This window comes from Procambarus clarkii, chromosome 33 (assembly GCF_040958095.1).
Source record: "Procambarus clarkii isolate CNS0578487 chromosome 33, FALCON_Pclarkii_2.0, whole genome shotgun sequence".
NCBI classification, from domain to species: domain Eukaryota; kingdom Metazoa; phylum Arthropoda; class Malacostraca; order Decapoda; family Cambaridae; genus Procambarus; species Procambarus clarkii.
The window spans coordinates 33275923-33295103 of record NC_091182.1 but is presented as its reverse complement, the minus strand read 5'-3'; the positions used below and the strand labels follow the sequence as shown (position 1 = coordinate 33295103).

The 19181-nt window shown below is 47.2% G+C and overlaps 1 protein-coding gene across 3 annotated transcripts in view; it reads left to right on the top strand.

The window, feature by feature from the left end:
• Positions 1-19181, top strand: part of chm (lysine acetyltransferase chameau) — a 147221-nt gene that overhangs the window by 86703 nt on the left and 41337 nt on the right. For all 3 annotated transcript variants that reach the window (XM_045753836.2, XM_045753834.2, XM_045753835.2), the window contains 3 exons: positions 4127-4227; positions 9064-9219; positions 16944-17060. In XM_045753836.2, the coding sequence (XP_045609792.1) occupies positions 4127-4227; positions 9064-9219; positions 16944-17060 (374 nt within the window). The remainder of the gene's footprint in view (positions 1-4126; positions 4228-9063; positions 9220-16943; positions 17061-19181) is intronic.

The following is a 19181-nucleotide window of genomic DNA, read 5'->3' as shown; positions in this document are numbered from 1 at the left end:
TGCCTTGGGTCGCAGGTTTGCGACAGGTTGTCTTGGCTTTGCGTTGCAGAGCTTGTGGCGGCCGCCTCCCGGGTTAGCCCTTTCTTTTCCTTCTCTTTGGGTATGAAGCTCCAGGGAGCCGTAGGGGCTCCCCACAGAAAACCAGCGTTGAATGTAATGAAACGCCATTTTCTGGGTGAGCCCCGGAGGCTCCCTGGAAACCCTCCCTCCCACCGGTCGGCGGTTTTTTCGCGTTGGTTGAAGCTTAGCTTCCGAACTGGAGCTTGGCAGCCGGCGCGGTAGGTCCGGGGCTCCCCCCTCCCCCTCCCGGGGTGGGGAGGGCTGCGTGGACGATCGGCGCGGCAGTAAAGTGTGATGTTTGCTTGTTTGCTTGTTTCCTTGGGATTGTAGGGAGTTTTCTACCTCTCTGTTCGGTTTTTGTTGTAGTTTCTTACCATGTGGGGTTTGTTTTGTTACGCCTACCTTTCTGGGTGCCTAACCCCGGTCGATGGCAGATAAGGAAAACCCCCAACCATATGGGGTTTTCCAGGGCCATTGCTCCCTGAAACCTCTCTGAAGGGGCCAGGTTCTGGCGCTGGTCCCTGGTAGGTCTGAACTCCTTAGCTAATGTCCCGGTCTAACATAACACACATTAGCCCGATAAGCTCCAGGGAGCCTCCGGGGCTCACCCAGAAAATGGCGTTTCATTACATTCAACGCTGGTTTTTTGGCCATTTGAGCATAAAAGTTGTCATTATATATCTTGCCATGGGTCTCAAGAAAGCCATTGGTAAGGTTCAACCTAAGAAAATAGCTGTGAGTAGAGGCAGTAGAGGATGTCCCTTCTTGATTAAGAAAATGTGTGAAGTATGGGAAGAACTGCAAAGTTTTGTTGAAAAAACTCACCCAGATAAAGCTGTAGCAGGCCGTTGCATTGACCTTTTAAATGATAATGTGATGTCTTACTACAGACAAGTGTTAAAATGTAGGGAAAAACAAGTGTCATTAGATAAATTCTTAGTAAAACAAGCAAGTCCTAGTGGTATGCAGGCAAAATGTGCCAGAGTGTGCATACCAGTGAAGTCCTCACTGCCTGATGTGATAATGGAAGGGGACTCCCCTTCCAAACAGTAACTCCTCTCTTCCTCCCACCTCCTCACCATCTTCCATACGCCTACAGCATTCAACAGCAAGGTAAGTAATAACTTGAACATAGTTTTGTAGGTTTATTTAGATGAATTAGGTATAAAAATTTAGTTTGATGTGGGGTTTTTTGGGTAGTCAGGAACGGATTAATTCATTTCCCTTTATTTATTATGGGGAAATTAGCTTCGGAATGCGAGTTTTCGGAATACGAGGCGTCTCCAGGAACCAATTAAACTCTTAAACTGAGGTATGGTTGTAACTGGGACTTCCACCAGCTCACCTGGAACCCAAAACCAGCAAGTTGGAGAGAACCAGACCCCTGGCTAGTAGACACACAGGCAGACGGGGAGCCCACACCAGCCAGACATCGAGGTAGACCAAAACCTGAAGCCCCCCAACAAACAAAGATGAGTCACAAGAACCGAAGCCAAGCATGAGAACATGCATTGATGCCATTGGTGTCCAGATGGGAGAACCTGAAAGCATTAATCCAGCTGCCCCATCACAAACCCTAACTAACCCCTGAACCTAGGAGGTACAGGGATTTACCAAGACTGAATGCCCCAGAGACCAAGGGAGACTATCCCAGTGTCTGCCCCAACAATGAGCTGGACCTGGTACAGAGTGGTTAATGGGAATGAGGGGCAATGAATAAACCTGTTCACCCGTGAAAAGTCGAGGATTAACACCGGAAGTCTGATGCATCCCATTTCATTACCAGGAAAACCACCGAAGTGACACAGTAGATATGACACACCAGAAGCCATCCACTCTGAGAAGACCTGATGGAGGCAAAGAGAGGAGGCCTACCAGGAAGAGCTGAACCCCCAGAAGGGAAAAGGACCGAGCAACTCCTTCCTCTGCCTTTTATTCAACATGTTTATGGATGTGTCGGCTCTGGGCTGGAGCTTCATGACTAGCACTCGTCAGTCCGCCCAGAGCTGGTGGCACTCAGTCAGGTGCATAGTACAGTGTGGGAGTTTGCAACTGTGTGGCACTCCCAGCTGAGGATCTGAATTCCCCTGGATTCAGTGCTCTGGCTTCATTTGGATTGTTTCCCTTTGATTGTGTGAACAATAGGGGCTTCTTCAGTCCATTTCCCTTTGGAGGTGGACACTGTATGTAGCTCATCTTTTGGATTCTCAGGGTTTGGTTCTCCATGCTCTTCATGTTCAGGGAGTGTCCTGTACTCACAGAAGGTCTTTCTCATTTACTTCCCATCTTCAAAAAGTGGACTTTCGAAGCTGCTTCCTTCCAGTGACTTTGCGAGAAACTCGTTTCCCCAATGTGAATTTTATTGCATCAGTTTCGAATGGGCTCCTTCCACATAGTGTGGCTCCGATCCCTGGTTGTGAGGCCCTTGCAGTGGATGGTTGCAGGGGAAGGTTCTATACCTCTTTTCCCAGCTGTTGTTCCAGGTCCTGGCTAGGTTGGAGTTTTACAAGGAAAAGGGGAGTCCTTCTGGCTCCTTTGGTGGCTGGCTCAGCCTTCGTTTCAGGTGCTGCTTGTTCTGTGTTCGAACCCTGGTGTTTTTCCATGTCTCCACCTCTCAGAAGATTGGCTCAGTGATGTACCCTACCTCACTGATTTGGACTTCTCCTTAGGCTGTTTGTGTCTAGTCTATCTGACACACCTTTAACCCCATTTCTATGGTGAGCAGGTGGCTGATTTGATGGCGTCCCATCTGCGTTAGTCTTGACATTCTTTCTGCCACTTCCTTTCCCTTCATCATCACTATTCTGTCTCCGCACGTGTGGTGTTTTCATTCCTCTCTTGGTTGTTTCTTGATCATCATTTCATGCTAAATACTGTAACCTCTTTTTCGTTCATTGCTGGCATAGCTGCTGTTGCTTATGTTCAGCGACAACAGTACCTTGGTGTCTTCTTTTCTGGAGGAAGACCCTTGAAGCTTTTTGATGCAGTCACATAGATACAGTGCCACAATACTAGGTGCCATCAGTCATGAAATTCTTTTTGGCCTACCAGGGACCATGAGCCAGAACCTGGCCCCCTCAAAGAGGGAGCAGGGAGTCTATGAACACTTTACCTTTAAAGTTTATCATGTTGGTCACTAAGAAAGGGCACCCAGAAAGTCAGCAAAACAAAACAAATGATAGTTCTGCATGGTTAAAACAGAGACCACAGCCTCACAAAAAAAAAATGCCAAAAGAACTCCCCAACTATAAAAACAAACAACTGAAATTTTGTGAAATTAGTGCGAGGTAGTTTGCCCATGGGGCAGGGCACCCTCTCAGTTTGCTTTAGCTCAAGTCTCCTGTTTTTGAGTGGTGTTTGCCTTTGGGGCTGTTCTTATATACATTTGTGTAGCGTGAGCCAGGAGTTATAGAGTACTTGGCGGTACATATACTAAGGGTTTCCTTCCCTGTGCGTTCCGTAAGTTATTGGCTCCACTCAAGGTTTGTTTCTGTGTACCTTTGGATTTTTTGGATTTGTCCTTCAGGAGGTTTCCTTCTTCCCAGTTTTCCCCGGCAGAGGCAACCCGGTCTATGCTTCGGATTTGGATCCGAGTTCGTTTGGGTTCGGTTCTTCTTCCCTGTATTGGGTGCATTATGAAATTCCAGAATTGTCCTGGCTAACTGACTGTCTTTTCAGAAGTGAGTTATATTACTAAAGAGTGATCTGATAAACTTCCTGATAAATATTCTGTGTATTAATACAAGGTGTACAAATGAATGGGTCAGCCTCATTATTATGGGTAATATAAAGTCACCAATGTTGAAGCTCATTATTTTCTGCTTAGGCAAAGAACTACAGAGATGATCCTTTAATATTATCAGATTAAGTTCAGTTATTGTATTAAAGTAATACTGTATTGTAAGGTTTGAACTTAAATGAGGCTGGGGCAAGTAATTTCTTTTAAATGTTACAAACTTCTTTTAATATTCTAGTACTCAACTTCCAATTTTTATGTTAAATGTAGCATGTCTGTATATTCATATACATTACAGTCTTGATTCTTAATGACGGTTGTATTTTCTAGGAAAGATACGAAGAGGTTCTCGGAATGGAGGGCCAAAAAAGCCAGCAGGAGCACCTACAAAGTCAGGTGCCCGTGCCAAAACGAAAAAGCCAATTCCATTGGTATGTTTATGCTTTCTTTAACAATTGTAATTTTTCTTTACCAAATTTATTTATTGTTAAATCAATGAATCCTTACCTTTGCCCCAAATATTTTATATGCTTCTCGATGTATGCCAAAAAATAAGTGTTGAATATAATAAAATACCAATTTCTGGAGGAGCCCCAGTGGCTCCCTGAAGCTATCTTCCTGAGATTGAAGCTAAACACAGAAAATAAGAGAGAGACTTACCAGGCAGGAGGAGAGGTGGCAGGTTCCCAAGACAAAGAAGAGAAACCAGGCCGGGTTACATGGACCAAAGCCACACATTACTATTTGGGCTTAGGAACATTAATCATGCCACATCGAAAGTCAGTGAAACAAAACAGATCACTGTTGCTTATGAGCTAGATCAAGGCCTCAAGAACTGCCAAAAGAACTCTTCTAACAATATAAACAGTAAAATTCACAAAATAGCACTAGCTCATTTGCCCCCCCACTCGTTTGGAGCGGAGGAGGGAGGCAGCCCGGGGCAGAAAATTGAGGGAGGGGCAGCAAGCTGCCCCTCCCTCAATTTATATATTTATATATATGTATATTTTTGTGTCTTGTTACGGCCCTCTGCTGTTACTTGCGTACCTCTGCCTCTGTGTCCGGGGACGTGCTTTGGGTTGCTCTGGTTTCTCTTCTTCCCTGTTCGCAGGTGCGGGGTCTCCCAGGTCGTCCGCAGAGTTCCTAAGGCTAGCCAGCCTGCAGTCTATCACCATGCCCATGGCATTCGTAAGTTCGCTGCTCTTGCTGCCATCTTTGGCAACATGTCCTGGGCTGACATTCGGGCACGGGGATTTTGGCAGTTGAACAGGATCCTGGCTGCCTGTTACTTCGTGAACGTTCAGGGGCCCAGTCGGACCTCTGAAGGGCCCCGCCGCCCTTCCACCTCCCGGGGAGGGCGGAGCTGCGCAGACAGCGGCGCGGCGACGTGTGACGTCATGCTCGTTTGCTCGTTTTTTAGGGGAGTTCTATCCACTTGTTCGGCTGTTGGTAGCAATATTTTCACCAGAATAGGGGTTTTGTTTTGGGATGCTTACCTTTCTGGGTGCCTGACCCGGTTGATGGCAGACATAGAATGCTTCCAACCACACTGGGGTGTGTATAGGCCATTGCTCCCCATGCCTCTCTGAGGGGGCCAGATTGTGGCTCGTGGTCCCCGGTAGGCCCACATAACTCCATACACATGACTGATGCCAAAGTTTGACATTAGCATATCAGCCTAGTAAGCTCCAGGGAGCCTCCGGGTCTCACCCAGAAAATGGCGTTTCATTACATTCAACTCTGGTTTTTTCACCGTCTCTGTGACAGTTTGGTGGTTTCATTGAAGGCGTCCCACCTGCAATTCTTCTCAGCGTGGGGTTTATGGCACTCTTGGTTTTTGGTCTTTTCTTCATGTCATGCATTGTATTGTGAGTCCCCAGCCTGCTCCTGTGTCAGCTGCTCAAGATCTGTATTGTTTATTTTCCAATGGTGGGTGTCAAGTGTCCCTTTCAGTCCAGACTTGTTTCTGTTTTCAGTTGTCAGGTGCATGAGCTACTTGCTCTTCTCCCACGTTGGATTTTTTTCGGCCTGCAGGTGGTTGTTCATTGCGGCCATATCCTCCTTTCTAGCAAAGTTCATTTCAGTTGGCTTTTGGTCAAGACCCCTGGCCTCTTTTGCTTTGTTTGTTTGGTCACGGATGCTCCTTGTGTTGGCGGTGGCGATGTCGCTACTTCCGATATGCTGCCAGTTCTGCCTTGATGGGCTCTTTGTGAAAATTCACGTTGCCTGCTTTCCTGGTTCCCATGTTTGTTTTCTTCGGTTGTCTGAAGAAAACAAATATGGAAACGTGTCTCGCCACCCTGTGGTCTTTCCTTGCACCCATAATGTTCATCCTTTGCCACTTCTCGGCTGGCTTTGCAAACACACTCTGAACTTATCTTTGGGTGCAAGGGTATTGGGGCTCACACGGAGTTCTGGTGGCCTGGTTTCTTGTTCCTGTGCCTGGGCCCAGGTGGCCTTGGGGGAGGGGGGTGTGTGTGCCTTGCAGTTTCTACATGGTAATACTGATTGGCCAGCAAGCGCTCTGTCCTCGTGCCCATGTTGGTTCGCGGATGTCCTGGCAGGTTTGTCCAGATACTCGGGGTAATGATGATGCACAATAAATCACAATGGCACTGTCAATGGGCAGGCAATAATCATGCACAATAATTGTTACACAATAACTAAATGTGTGGTGTATGTGAAACTCACATTCACAGACGAGTGTAATGTTGTGGTACTACACAGATAAACACGCATACACTGTCAGGTGTCCACCAATACCTGGGTCAGGTATGAGAAGGTGAGAACTGTGGTTGATCCCTCAGATCAACACACAGACAGACACAATAATAAAACACAAGATCTTGTACTTACAGGTAGGCTACCTCTCCCATTCATTCAATCGTGCACATTTATGCAAGAACTCGTAGGTGGCCTGACAGTAGGTTTCGCTCATTATGATGTGAGACACTGACGACAGGCTTTTCCAATACACCGTACTTGACATGGAGGGTACTCGCATAGGAGGGCGTACTGTATGCCTAACAGACACACACACACACACACACCTCAGAGCCTAGGGGGTTAGGGGCTTCGTAGCCTGGTGGATAGCGCGCAGGACTGTGGCGCGGGTTCGATTCCTGCACGAGGCAGAAACAAATGGGCAAAGTTTCTTTCACCCTGAATGCCCCTGTTACCTAGCAGTAAATAGGTACCTGGGAGTTAGTCAGCTGTTACGGGCTGCTTCCTGGGGTGTGTGTGTGTGTGGTATGGGGAAAAAAAAAAAAGTAGTGAGTAAACAGTTGATTGACAGTTGGGAGGCGGGCCGAAAGAGCAAAGCTCAACCCCCGCAAACACAACTAGGTGAATACACCCTTGATGGCACTGGTGGTGAGTAAGGTGGTGACGTCACGTAGTACCGTGAGGGCGGAACAAGTGGAGGCGGCTGGCTACGCGCTCGGATCTGAGTGGCAGCTGGCGGCGGCTGGTTATATGGTACCATGCAGGTACAGTACACTGTGGTAAAGTCACACACACAGATTACTTGGGCGGTGGCACTTCCTTAGTTCATTCTAGGTCACTCACAGACTATCTCAATTTGTCACCAGGGGTTACCTGATACCAGTCTGTTTCGCTCTGGTGATTCACAGACTTTTCACTCTAGAAGATTTCTTAACAATATAGTCACGATCGTGATTCCGGGCGAACGTTGGTATATCGAGAAGACGCTGAGTTTAACTTGACGGGAGGAATGGACGGTCAACCATGTACGGACTTCCTCACGAGAATACCCTTGCAAGGAATTGCAGGGTTCCTCATGGGGCACAAACACCAGGTCTACAAGTAACCAATGGCATTGCAGCAAAGGTGCCAAAACCAATGATATTGATCGTTACATGAGCAGAGGTGACGTCATGAACACATCACGACTACGTCACTGGTGTTATTGAGATTGATCCCAGAGGTCAGAGCTTATCTCTCGCCTCACAGGCATCCCTCTCTCTCACGCCTTGCACCTCAAGCTGTGTACCCAATGACTCTATGGCATGAATGCTTAATTTTCCTGTATCTAATTTACCCTTGGGCATACGGCGGCCTCCGTATGTTAAAAGTATTCCTGGTTATGTGGGCATCCTGGGAACACCCAATATGACAGTTTCCATCCAGGGATAAAAGAGATAGGGCCGTGCACGACTAGGTGCATGGCCCACTGCAATGAGCCATTCAAGTCAGCTGTGGGATATCTTGACATACCATACTCTCACACATTTCTTTTTCTGCATACAGGGTAGTCTTCTTTGTCATTCTTGGGATAGAGTGGAGCATCTGAGATGTCTTGTGATTTGTTTTCTTTGCCTATAGAAGGAATGCCGTTCTTGTTCCAGTTTGCATCTTTTCTATTTCTCCTTAATGGTATGTGACTTGCACATATTTCTAGTGCTACTGTGTCTATTTTCTCTAGACACTGGTTTAAGTTTGTATTTTTCTAGCTGTCATTCCCAGCATATTTCTGTGAGGTCTTGGTTTGTTTGATTCCAGTTAATTCATTTCTGATCAAAATTGAATTTGCTGAATTCTCCTCCTCTTTGATTCGAGACTGTCTGTACAGGTCAATTGCCCACACTTGTCTGAACTTCAGTTTGGTTGTGATCTGAGTAACATGTATTTGCAATCATTATGTCCCTAATCAGTTCATCATTGTGAAAATAAGATCTAGGGTGTTTTCTAGTTGGCTCTACTATTTGCTGATTTAAGGCAAATCTGTCACCCATCTGCAAGAGGTTATTTGTGTACAACTGTTCATTTAGACTGCTGTCTGGTATTCTCTCTGGTTTAACTATTTGCCATAGTTTTCTATTTTAGGTGCTGAAATCAGGGTACTTACTCAGGGTAATGATCATTTACCTTGCTTGCCTAGGAATACCAAATTTCCTTTGCGCAATCAATTGCTTTCGTTGCACTCATATTTTCTATAGGTTTCTCCCAGTTTTGTGGTTGATTTTTTATCTCCCCTGCTCCCCTCTCATAATATGAGCCAGATTCTGGTCCTCTCAGTAGGCAGTGGTTGGATCTCAAAGGCCTGGTGTGTTAGGCTAAGGCTTGGTGATACCTAGGAAGTAAACACATGTTGATAGTCAACTTTTGAGTGTTAAATATTTTAGATTTTGAGGAAAATTCCTATTGTTAAATTTATAATAAATGTCTTTGGCAGTTATTATATGAATTGAGAGCAAACGGGTTATGATTAGATTATAAGAATTATACAGTACTGGTTTTTATTTCAGGATATTTTGGAAAACACACCACTACCTCCTATTGAAAAGCGAAAGTGTCCAGTAGAAGGGTGCGACTCCTCTGGTCATCTTGGTGGTCTGTACGAGAGGCATTTCTCTGTTGAGGCTTGTCCGGTTTTTCACAACGTAACAAAAGATGAGACTAAGGTGAGATCATTATGTAGTAATAAATCAATTTGTTGTTCACATCTCTTCTGTATTTATTTTGTACATTAAATTAAAATAAAATAAAAGAATTTAGAGTTTCTATATTTAAGATACCTTATAAAGAAAGTTGTCACTACAGTAACAGATGAACTTTTTACAGAGATTTACAAGGGTTCTATTAGAAGATGGTGGGTGACAGCTGCCTACTTAAGGCATTAAAATTGCTGGAAGAGGCTCACGATTACCATCTGCTTAATTTTAACTGGCACAACACAAATTTAGACAGAGTATAGTTTTTTGTGGGGAGCCCATTAGGGAGCCCATGGGGCTTGACAGCTGAATGGACAGCGCATCGGATTCGTAGTCCTGAGGTTCCGGGTTCGATCACCAGTGGAGGCGGAAACAAATGGGCAAAGTTTCTTTCACCCTGATTCCCCTGTTACCTAACAGTAAATAGGTATCTGGGAGTTAGACAGCTGCTACGACCTGCTTCCTTGGGGTGTGTAACAAAAAAGGAGGCCTGGTTGAGGACCGGGCCGCGGGGACACTAAGCCCCGAAATTATCTCAAGATAACCCCTCCAGCTTCCTGGAGCTATCAGGCTGATATGTGTTATATTAGTTTGGGGCATTAGTCAATTGGAGTTCAGCCTACCGGGTACCACGAGTCAGAACCTGGCCCCCTCGGAAAGGCAAAGGGAGCAATGGCCTATGGAAACCCCCATGTATTTGGGGGCATTCCATATATGCTATCAACCAGGGTTAACAATTAGAAAGGTAGTCATAACAAAACAGATCCCACATAGTAAGAAAATTGCAACCAAAGACAGAATAGAGGCAGAACACCCCTTACTTAAAGAAACAAGCAAACGTCACACTCTGCCGCCACACTGTTTGTCCGTGCAGTCCTCCCCTCCTGGGAGGGGGGAGGGGGTGCCTCCTAACCTCCCGTGCCGGCTACTCGCCAACTCCAGTTTGTTGGCTGATGTGGTCTGGGGTGGATGTTGACTCTGGCCTCAGATTCTGGGCAGTTGTGTACCTTAGTGGTGTGTTCTCCTCTGTGTGTGGCATGATGGCTAGGAAAAATTTGTGAGTACTGGGGCTGCATGTGCTTAGGGTTTTCTTCTCTAGGCAGTACTACCCTCGGGTTCTAGGGGTTCTTTTCCATAGAACTTTCGGGAACTGCTTCTGTGGGGGTCTTTGCTGCTCTGCATTTACCCTGCACTTGAGGCCAGCTGGGATTTTCATGGCCTTTGTTTGGCCTTGGGTAGGAAGTGGTGTCATTTACTGGTAGGGGAACAAGGTACTGTACAGCTTGCCTACCTATGCAGAGGCCGGTTTCTGTTCCTTCTGGGGACATCCTTTTGCTGGTTTTTTATTTTATTTTTGTTTTCCTTGCCTAGAGGGGGGTCTGCCTGGTTTGGCTATTGATCAACTTCTGTTGTTTTGGTGGCCCTCCTCTAGGCCCCCGTGATTGTACACGTCACAGGGGTTCAGCTTTAGTACTTTCCCTTGTTAGTTAGGGGCTAGCCGGTTTTCCAGTATCTTGCCTGAGCTTCCCATAGCAGTCAGCCTGTGAGCCCTGGAAATTCCAATTGGGGCTCATTAGACCTATGGATGCGTCTTCTGAGTTCCACCTCGCCTTGTGTGAGTTTGAGGGTTGCTGTGTACCCTTGTCTCAGGGTAACAGTCACCATTTTTGCCTCCGTCATGTTGCCTGTTGGGTCAACGACACCTTTGACTCGGAGTCTTGCGAGTCGTGTTCTCTACTTGTTCTCCAGTACTATTCTGATGACATTACTGTTAGGGTACAGGCAGCATCCACGTTGCATGCAAGGTTTAGGTTGATGCAATACGCTAGGTTGGCTTTCGACTCGGATGGCTCACGGCTGCCCCACTTTGGTTATAGGGACCTGGACCTGGGGGCATTAGTCGCTTCAACTTTGGTTCAGTCCGCACTCCCTGGTCCTTTCCCTGTTGTTAATCCTGCACCCTTCCCCCCTCCATCCTTTCCCCTGCTTCCAGCTCCCAAATGTCTGAGAGTTTCGGAGTCTGAGCCGGGTTTAGTTAGTAATGACTCGGGCCGCTTTGGGGGCTGCCCCATTCGGGTTGGGGACAGAGGTATTCGAGCCGGTTCCTCCTGCCGAGGTTTGTGAGTCCCACCAGCAGGCCCCTTTCTTTTCAGCCTTTCCCCTGGACTCTGCCTTTTCTTCAGGGGTAGAGGGTATGGAGGACTGCTCTGCCCCAGGGCTGGGGAGGAGTCGTCCTGGAGGCCTTGGGCCCCCCTTTAACCCCGCTTGGATGTTAGTGCTCTCTTCGTGGGGCTTGTTGCAGGGGGAGAGGGGTTTTCTTACTCTCCCACTTCCCTGTATGAGTATGATTCGAGTTTGGTTCTGAGCTCCCTTGGGTTCTTCAGCCCCATACTTCCAGAGGTTTTCTGCCTCTCGTATCTTCCCATGGGAGATTCGGGAGGCTCTTGCTGCATACCTCTCGTGAGACCCGGCTTCTGCCTCGGTTATGAATCTGTCCCTATTTGAGTTTGGTTCTTCTTTCCCGTATTGTGTGCGTTTGGAGGTTCCAGAGTGTTCCTGGCTGGCAAACTGCCCTTGCTTTTCGTTTGGGGCATGGCATGGGTTCTGTCAGACCCACACGCTTGAGTGGCGAGAAACTTCTACCATTCTGCAGGTTTACCTGGGTGGTGAGTTTGAGCGCCTTAATGCACGTTTGTTCTCCCCTGTGCTTTCTCTAGATGTTGACCTTGTGCAGCTGTATGTGCAGGTTTTTCCCTTTCGGCATCCTTGGTTGCCGGGAATTTGCGCGTCCGTGGGCATTTGGCTTCAGTCTTGTGCTTCTTTTACCCTTCTCGAGCTGTCTTCTGCCTGACTTGAGGAGGATGTGGAGGCGTTGAGTACCGGGCCTTCGTCTGGTGTGCTGTCCTTGGCGGCTCGGGCGTCGGCCGCACTGTTGAAGCTGTTTGCCCCTATTCTGAAGGAGGTGGTATCTCTGTTCTCTACTTCTCGCCTCGCATGCAGTCAGGCTGTGCTCGCCCTCTCTTTGAAATCCGCTTGGCCCCTGGCTCTTACGTTTTCGTCGCCATTTTGTCAGTCGCAGTTTGCAGAGGCTGCTGTCACACAGTTTCTGCAGGTTAGCTTCATCTAGTTGTCATCATATGCCGTACATGTTGATTCTCCGGGTGGCCATTCTCTGTCTTCTCAGAAGGGTCGTGCTAGGGCTTGGGGTTCCACTGGTTGAGGTGGGCCATTGGTGCCAGCTTCTGAGCCGACGTTGCCTTCGGAACCAGCATCATCTGGTCGGCGTAGGGGTTTCTGCTCTTTCGGTCCTGATGGTAGGTTTGTTCGGTTGCAACCTTCTTCTTTTCTGGCGAAGAACAAGATGGCTGCTTTCCAGAGAAGTCCTTGGGGTCATTGATGCTTAGTTGGTCTGGCCAGGGATGCATCACGTGTTGTGTCCGGTTGCGGCCTTCCCTGTTCCAGGGGCTCGGGTCTCCCAGGTTGTCCACAGGGTTATTAAATCTAGCCAGCCTGTCGTTTATCCTCATGCCCATGATGTTAGAATGTTTGCTGCATTGGCTGCTGTGTTTGCAAACATGTCTTGGGCTGATATTCAGGTGCAGGAATTTTTGAGGTCAAACTGGGTCCTGGCCGCCCGTTATTTGGTCAACGTTCCTGCTCCTGAGCGTTCCTGTGTTGCTTTGGCTTGTAGGTTGCAGCCAGTTGTCTCGACTTCGCATTGAGGAGTTTGTGGCGGACGCCTCCTGGGTAAGTCCCTCTTTTTCCTTATCTTTGGTTATGTAGTGCCATGGAGCCAAAGGGGCTATCCAACTAGGTAAGTACAGGAAACCAGTGTTGAATGTGATGAAACTCCATTTTCTGGGTGAGCCCTGGAGGCTCCCTGGCAACCATCCCTTCCTCTGGTTGTGGGTTCTTTGTGTGGGTTTTGAGGCTCGGCCTCAGAACTGGAGTTGTTGAGTAGCTGGCAAAAGGAGGGTTGGGGGGGGGGATATGCAAATCAATACAGACTACTGTCTGGTTGAAAATTGCAAGCTACATCCTCAAAATAACAAAAGAAATAGTTCCTTGGTTTTCGGGACTAGGATCTTCAATGTGTTCAAGTGTTGGTCGTTTCAGCCTTGGTTTTGTCTGTGTCCCACTTCCTTCCTAGGTGGGTGTGGTTTGCTCTGCTCCTCCCTCCTTGCTTCCAGCTCCCAAACATCTGAGGGTTTGGGAGTCGAGAGGGGGGTTTAGTTCAGGATGAGGCTCAGGTGGCTTTGGGGGCTTCACCTTCTGATTCGGGCATAATGGTAGTTGGCTCGATTTTCCCGCTGGGGCTTCTGAGTCAACCTAGCAGACTCCCTTCTTGGGAGCATTTTCCTTGGATTGCACCTTTTATTTAGGGGTGGTGGCCGTGGATGAGAGCTCTGCCCCAGGGCCTTTCTTGGTAGTTCCTGGGGCTTGAGGGGAGTTCACTTGGAGTTTTTGGGCTCCTTTTGACCCTACTTGAGCCCTTGTGTCCTCTGTGCAGGTGTCATTGATACAGGGAAGGAGTTTTCATCCCTTTCTGTATTACTATTACCGTATTTGCCAGTGTGGTTTATGCACTCTCACGTCAGACGCATCCGTCTTTTGCTTGGATGTTTTGTACGGAAACAAAAGAAGAAACAAAATTCAAATTAATATCACAACTTTTTCATGTGGTTCGTCATACATATATAACATGTTGTTTTACAGTACTTTTGGTACCCCTGCTTTTACCTCCACTCTGAGCAGTGGTTTCGTTGGTTATATTTTTGGGCAAGTGTTTGCTATATAGACTGTGACACTTGGGTTCTGAGTGTCATGTTTTGTGTTGCCGCGACTGGCCGCCAGGGCTGTACACCGGTCGTGGCGCACCATCCCACAGCTCGGGTTTGTTGTCATCCACTCTTTGAATATGGTGGCTGGGTGGTTGAAAGTTTATCATTCCTTTCCTGCTTTTTTGGGCATTTTTCATTTCATTGATGCGCCAGTGTTTTCACTGTTAACTTAGGTGTGGGTTTTGTTTGTTGTGACATGGATCGGGATGTACGTGAATTGGTGTGTGCTTCCCTCATCACTGCCGGTGTGTCATCTGTGGTTTTGGTAAGTTTGTACTCACTTTGTTGTATTCTTCTAGTTGTGCTTGCAGGGGTTGTGCTTCGGCTCTTGGGTCTGCCTCTTACCCACCATTCTTTTGGTGTACACATTCCAGAGCTTCTCAAGCTCCTGCGTCTCTACATTTGATCTTATATAGGGTGTCAGCTTCCATCACTTCACTGCCAACTGCATTCCCTTTCCTTACTTAATTCCCTTTCCTTCCTTAATTCCGTCAGTAGTTTCAAAGCATTATATGACAAAGAGTGCTGGGAAGACGGGACACCACGAGCGTAGCTCTCAACCTGTAACTACACTTAGGTAATTACACAGGTAATTACTATGCCACTGAACATGTTCTTTCTGATGTCTGTGGCTCCTTTGGGTACTCGGCTACCACCTGTGTCCCATTATGTGTGTACCAATCGTATTGACTCAACCTTCTTTTTCTACCCTGTCCATTCCCCTGAGGAATTGTGGGTGGTGGTCATGTCTCCCAGGGCAGTCTTATCTTGTGTACTAAATTGAGGTACTTCTGTATTGTCTTACCTCGGTCTTGTGTTTGCAGACCGTGGTCATTGGCTTTTTTCCTTTGTTTTATTATTGACACCGATTTTGTGCCTAGTGACCATACCTGGGCTGCTTGTCCGCCTCCCTAGCTTATGGTGCTCGGGATCCTGTCTGTATTACAGCGGTTTTCGACGTGGGGCTCCTTTTATCCAAAATCGAAGCATTTTTAATACACATTGTGCGTCTTATCCGCCAGCAAATGCGGTAGGTAGGGCTTCCTCCGGTTCATTTCCTGGTATCCTTGGGCTCCTCAGATTCGTCTTTTCTTCTTCTCAGCTTCACCCTGAGGAGTTTCGAGAGTACCCTTGGTGTGTACATCCTGCAAGACCTGGTTTATGTCTTTATTGGCTCCAGTTTTGTTTGAGTCTGGTTTCTCATACAATGATTGGGTGTGTTACATGGTTTCGGTGTCTTCCTGGCTGGTAGCCTGCCTCGACGACTGGCAGGTGTGAGCTCCCTGCCGGTCTGCTTGTCTGCTAGCCGGGTTTCTGGTTCTTTTCGAGCTTGCCGGGCTCAGGTTCCTGGTAACTTGGCAGAAGTCCCAGCTGGTTCCATCCCGGATATGGCCTTGGCTGAGCTTAGTGTGAGGCTCTTGGACTGCATCCATTTCTCTTCCTCCGGCAGCTTTGCTCTGGTTGCAGTCCTGCCTTCGGCTGTTTTTTTTTTTTTGGGGGGGGGGGGGGGTCACTCGGTGGTTGCTCAAGCTGCTGTTCGAAAGCCTGAAATTTGCCCTGCTGGTTTATCTGCTGGGTGGGGTTTGGCTTCAGAGGCTGTTCTGGTTTCTTCGGGATGGCCTTTTTCGCCGCTCTTGCGATCGCTGGGTTCGACCCCCGGTGACCCGGTTGCTGCATCACTGACTTCCTCTTCAGGTTTTTGGGGTTTGGTGCCTTGGTGACTAATTTTTTCCTCGCTCGATGTGTTCACGGATGCCTTGTCTGTCGACTGGGGCTTTGTGATCATTGCTCACCAATCTGGCCTGGAGTCTCAACAGCCTGGCTGCTGTCTCTGTGTTGGGCCCACAGCATGGTGCGGGAGTTTGTGGCAGTGTGACTGGCGCTAGGGTGGATTCGGCTTCCTCGGGGTGCGGTGATCTGGCTCCATTAGGACTGCACACCAGTGGTTCATTGTCTCCACCGGGGTTGGGGTCTCTTTGGTCTGTGGCTCTTTGGGGCTAGTCGCTTTAAGTGAGTTCTCTGGGTTTAACTCTGTGTCGTTCACGTTCAGGGAGTGTCCGACATCTTTTCAGATGGCCTGTCGCGCTTCATTCCATGAAGTGGACAGTCGACGCTGCCTTTTTCTTTGGCTTTGTCGAACGTATGGGCGCCCAGAGATGGACCTCTATGCATCGGTGTGGTCTCGGCGTCTCCCATTATACATGGCACCGCTCCTCAACTGCAAGGCCTCGCAGTGGACACTTTTTGGCAGGACTGGTAGTGGTGGGGGTTCCTGTACCTCTTTCCCCCCAGTTCGGCTGTTGCTCTGGATTCTGGCTCGGCTCAAATTCTATCAGGGAAGGGGAATTCTCCTGGCCCTATGGTTGCCGCCCCAGCCTTGGGTTCTGACACTGCTTGCTTGGTGTCTGAACCCGAGAGTTTTTTGCGGCCCCGACTTTCAGCAAGTCGAGCCCGTTTGGTACCTCACTGGTTCGATTTACTCTTCCGCTCTTCACGTCTGGTTTTTCTGACACGGTCTTCGTCTCAGCAACAGTATGAAATTCCTTGGCGGTCTTTCCACCATTTCCTTTCCCTTTGTGGGTTTTTGTCTGTGTCTGTTAAGGTGTCTTATCCTTTCTCTCTTGGTTTTACCTGGACCGGCATCTTATGCCAAATACTATCACTTCTTATCAGCTTCTTTTCTTAGTAGTATGGCACATAATCAGTGTGATAGCTTCGGGGAGCCTCCGCAGCTCACCCAGAAACAGGCATTTCATTACATTTAACACTGTTTTTTTTTATATTTTATTGAGTTGGGATTTTGACATAAAATACTGAATAAATGATATTCATCTGACTTGTATTCTGTTCCAGAATAACCGTCAGAATCGAGAATTGGATAATGTAGAAAGAGAGAAGGCAAAACTTCTTGTTGGAAATAAATCTCCTCGTAATGGCCCAAATGTTGAACAAAGAAATTATTGTAATAAAGTAAGTATTACTCCTTCATTGCCAGTTAAGAATTTCTTAAAAAAAAAAAGTGTAAACAAAATAATCTGGGTAATAAATTTTGTAAATATTTCACATCCTGAATTTTACTTTCAGTTTATGCTAGTTTCTAGATGTGATGTACTCTGTGAGAGTTTTTGGCCTGTTGGTGTCTACCTCCTACCATGGGAATATAGGAAAACCATGACTTAGCAATATCAAAATGGAGAACATTGTAGAAGACCGTCTCTGTTCTCAGGGGTTCTCGCTCTCGTTTCTGGACATCTAGAGGAACGAGATGCCCCTAGGTAGGCCTAGGGCATTGCTTGCTGTGTGTTGAGGTAGGTCATCTGTGGAGCCATATGCTGGGTCACAAGTGCTTCCCCAAGCTGGTCCGGCTCTGTTGGGTTGGCACCATGCTTACTTTGCTTGAAAAGTATTGGCTGGCCATGGGTCGCACCAGCCCTTTCGCAGTTCTCCCCCTTTTATGGGGCATTGGGAAGAAGGGGGGCTTTCCCTGTTTGCCAACTCCTCATCCCACTGGTTCATGGGCCTTTTGGGTAATTTCCCACAGCCTACAGTTGGGTTGGTCTGCCCTTCCCTCTTCTGGGGGTTCGGGTCTTTTTGTGCAGGGCTCCTCTCCTCACATCCATCAAGTCATCTCGGATTGGGTGACTTTCTGAGTGGTTGAAACGACTGCATCTCTTTGGTGGGTTTCCCGCCTTTTCTCGATCTGATATGGGATTCGCTGCACCTCCAGCTCATCCTCGACTTTTTGCGGCTGAACCAGTCTATTCCTTGCCCCTTGATCATTTTGTTTTTCTGACTTTCTGGTTGCCTTCCTCGATGATAGCATAAATAAAAAACTTAATATATAAATGCCACTGCTCCCTTTGCCTCTTGTGAGGGGGGGCCAGGTTCTAGCTCTTGGTTCCTGTAGGCCATATAACTCTACGACTGATGACACCTAGTAGTATGGCACTATCTGAAGTAGTAGCTAAAGGGAGTCAACGTGGCTCACCCAAATATTGGCGTTCCATTGCATTCAACATTGGTTTCTGACACTGCCAGTACTGAAATGTCTGATGACTGGTCAGGGCTGGGAAGACCCTATGTTGGCACTGCTATCCTGTGGCATAATAATGCAATGTAAAGTTGATGTTATCAATACCATATCAGGGTGCACTGCTGCTGTATGTGTCCCTTAATGGTGCTGTGCAGTATTGGGTTATATGTATGTATATTCCTTGCTTCACCAGCAACAGCAGCTGTCCAGATGCATATAGAGATGAGCTAGCTGAAATATCTCAGTTAGTCAATTCATATAATGATGCTAACCTCATGGTGGTAGGTGACTTCAACACCGATTTTTCTCGACAAGATGCATTTATTAAATTTTCTTAATGTGTTCATAGACGCAGAAAATTGACATAATTCTGTTTCAATGATGAATTTAACGTTAACTTTAGTATTCTGTCATGGGATGGAAGAGGAAAGTCTCACATTGATTACTTTCTCATTGATGATAATCTAACTGGTCACATCTTTGGATATATGACTATCAATGATGGTGACAACCTGTCCAGCAGTCTACCTGTCATAGGTGCCTTCAATATATTTCACCTGCAAGTTACTGCTGCCATGAGAACAGAAACCTCTCAGGAACTTATTTAACACTTTCGCAAACCGGGCGCGTGACCTCTCCACTATCCCAAAGTGGCCTGAGCGTTTCACGAGAGTGCACGTAAAGTCAGAAAAGTGTATACTCTCTTCAACTTTGTCACCTTAATTTTCGTCCTACGATATTCAATTTGGTATCTATGTGTTCGCAATAGAATTATCTAGCGGATGAAATGCATATAAGCTCCATAAGCCCGGCTTACCACCCACAGCAAACAGAGAAAGTGCGAGCGAGTGACCCGCGAGCGCTCAAGAGGGATAAAATGTTTTCAGTCTTTTCACTCAAGTCACCTCAATTATCGTCCTAGGTCTTTCATTTTGGTATCAATGTATTTGCAATAAAATTCCCAACAGGCCTATATGCATATAATATAAAAAACAGCAGCGATCTCCACCCGCCGACATGATGAAAACAGGCCGCGGTTACAAGAAAGAGAGCGCTGC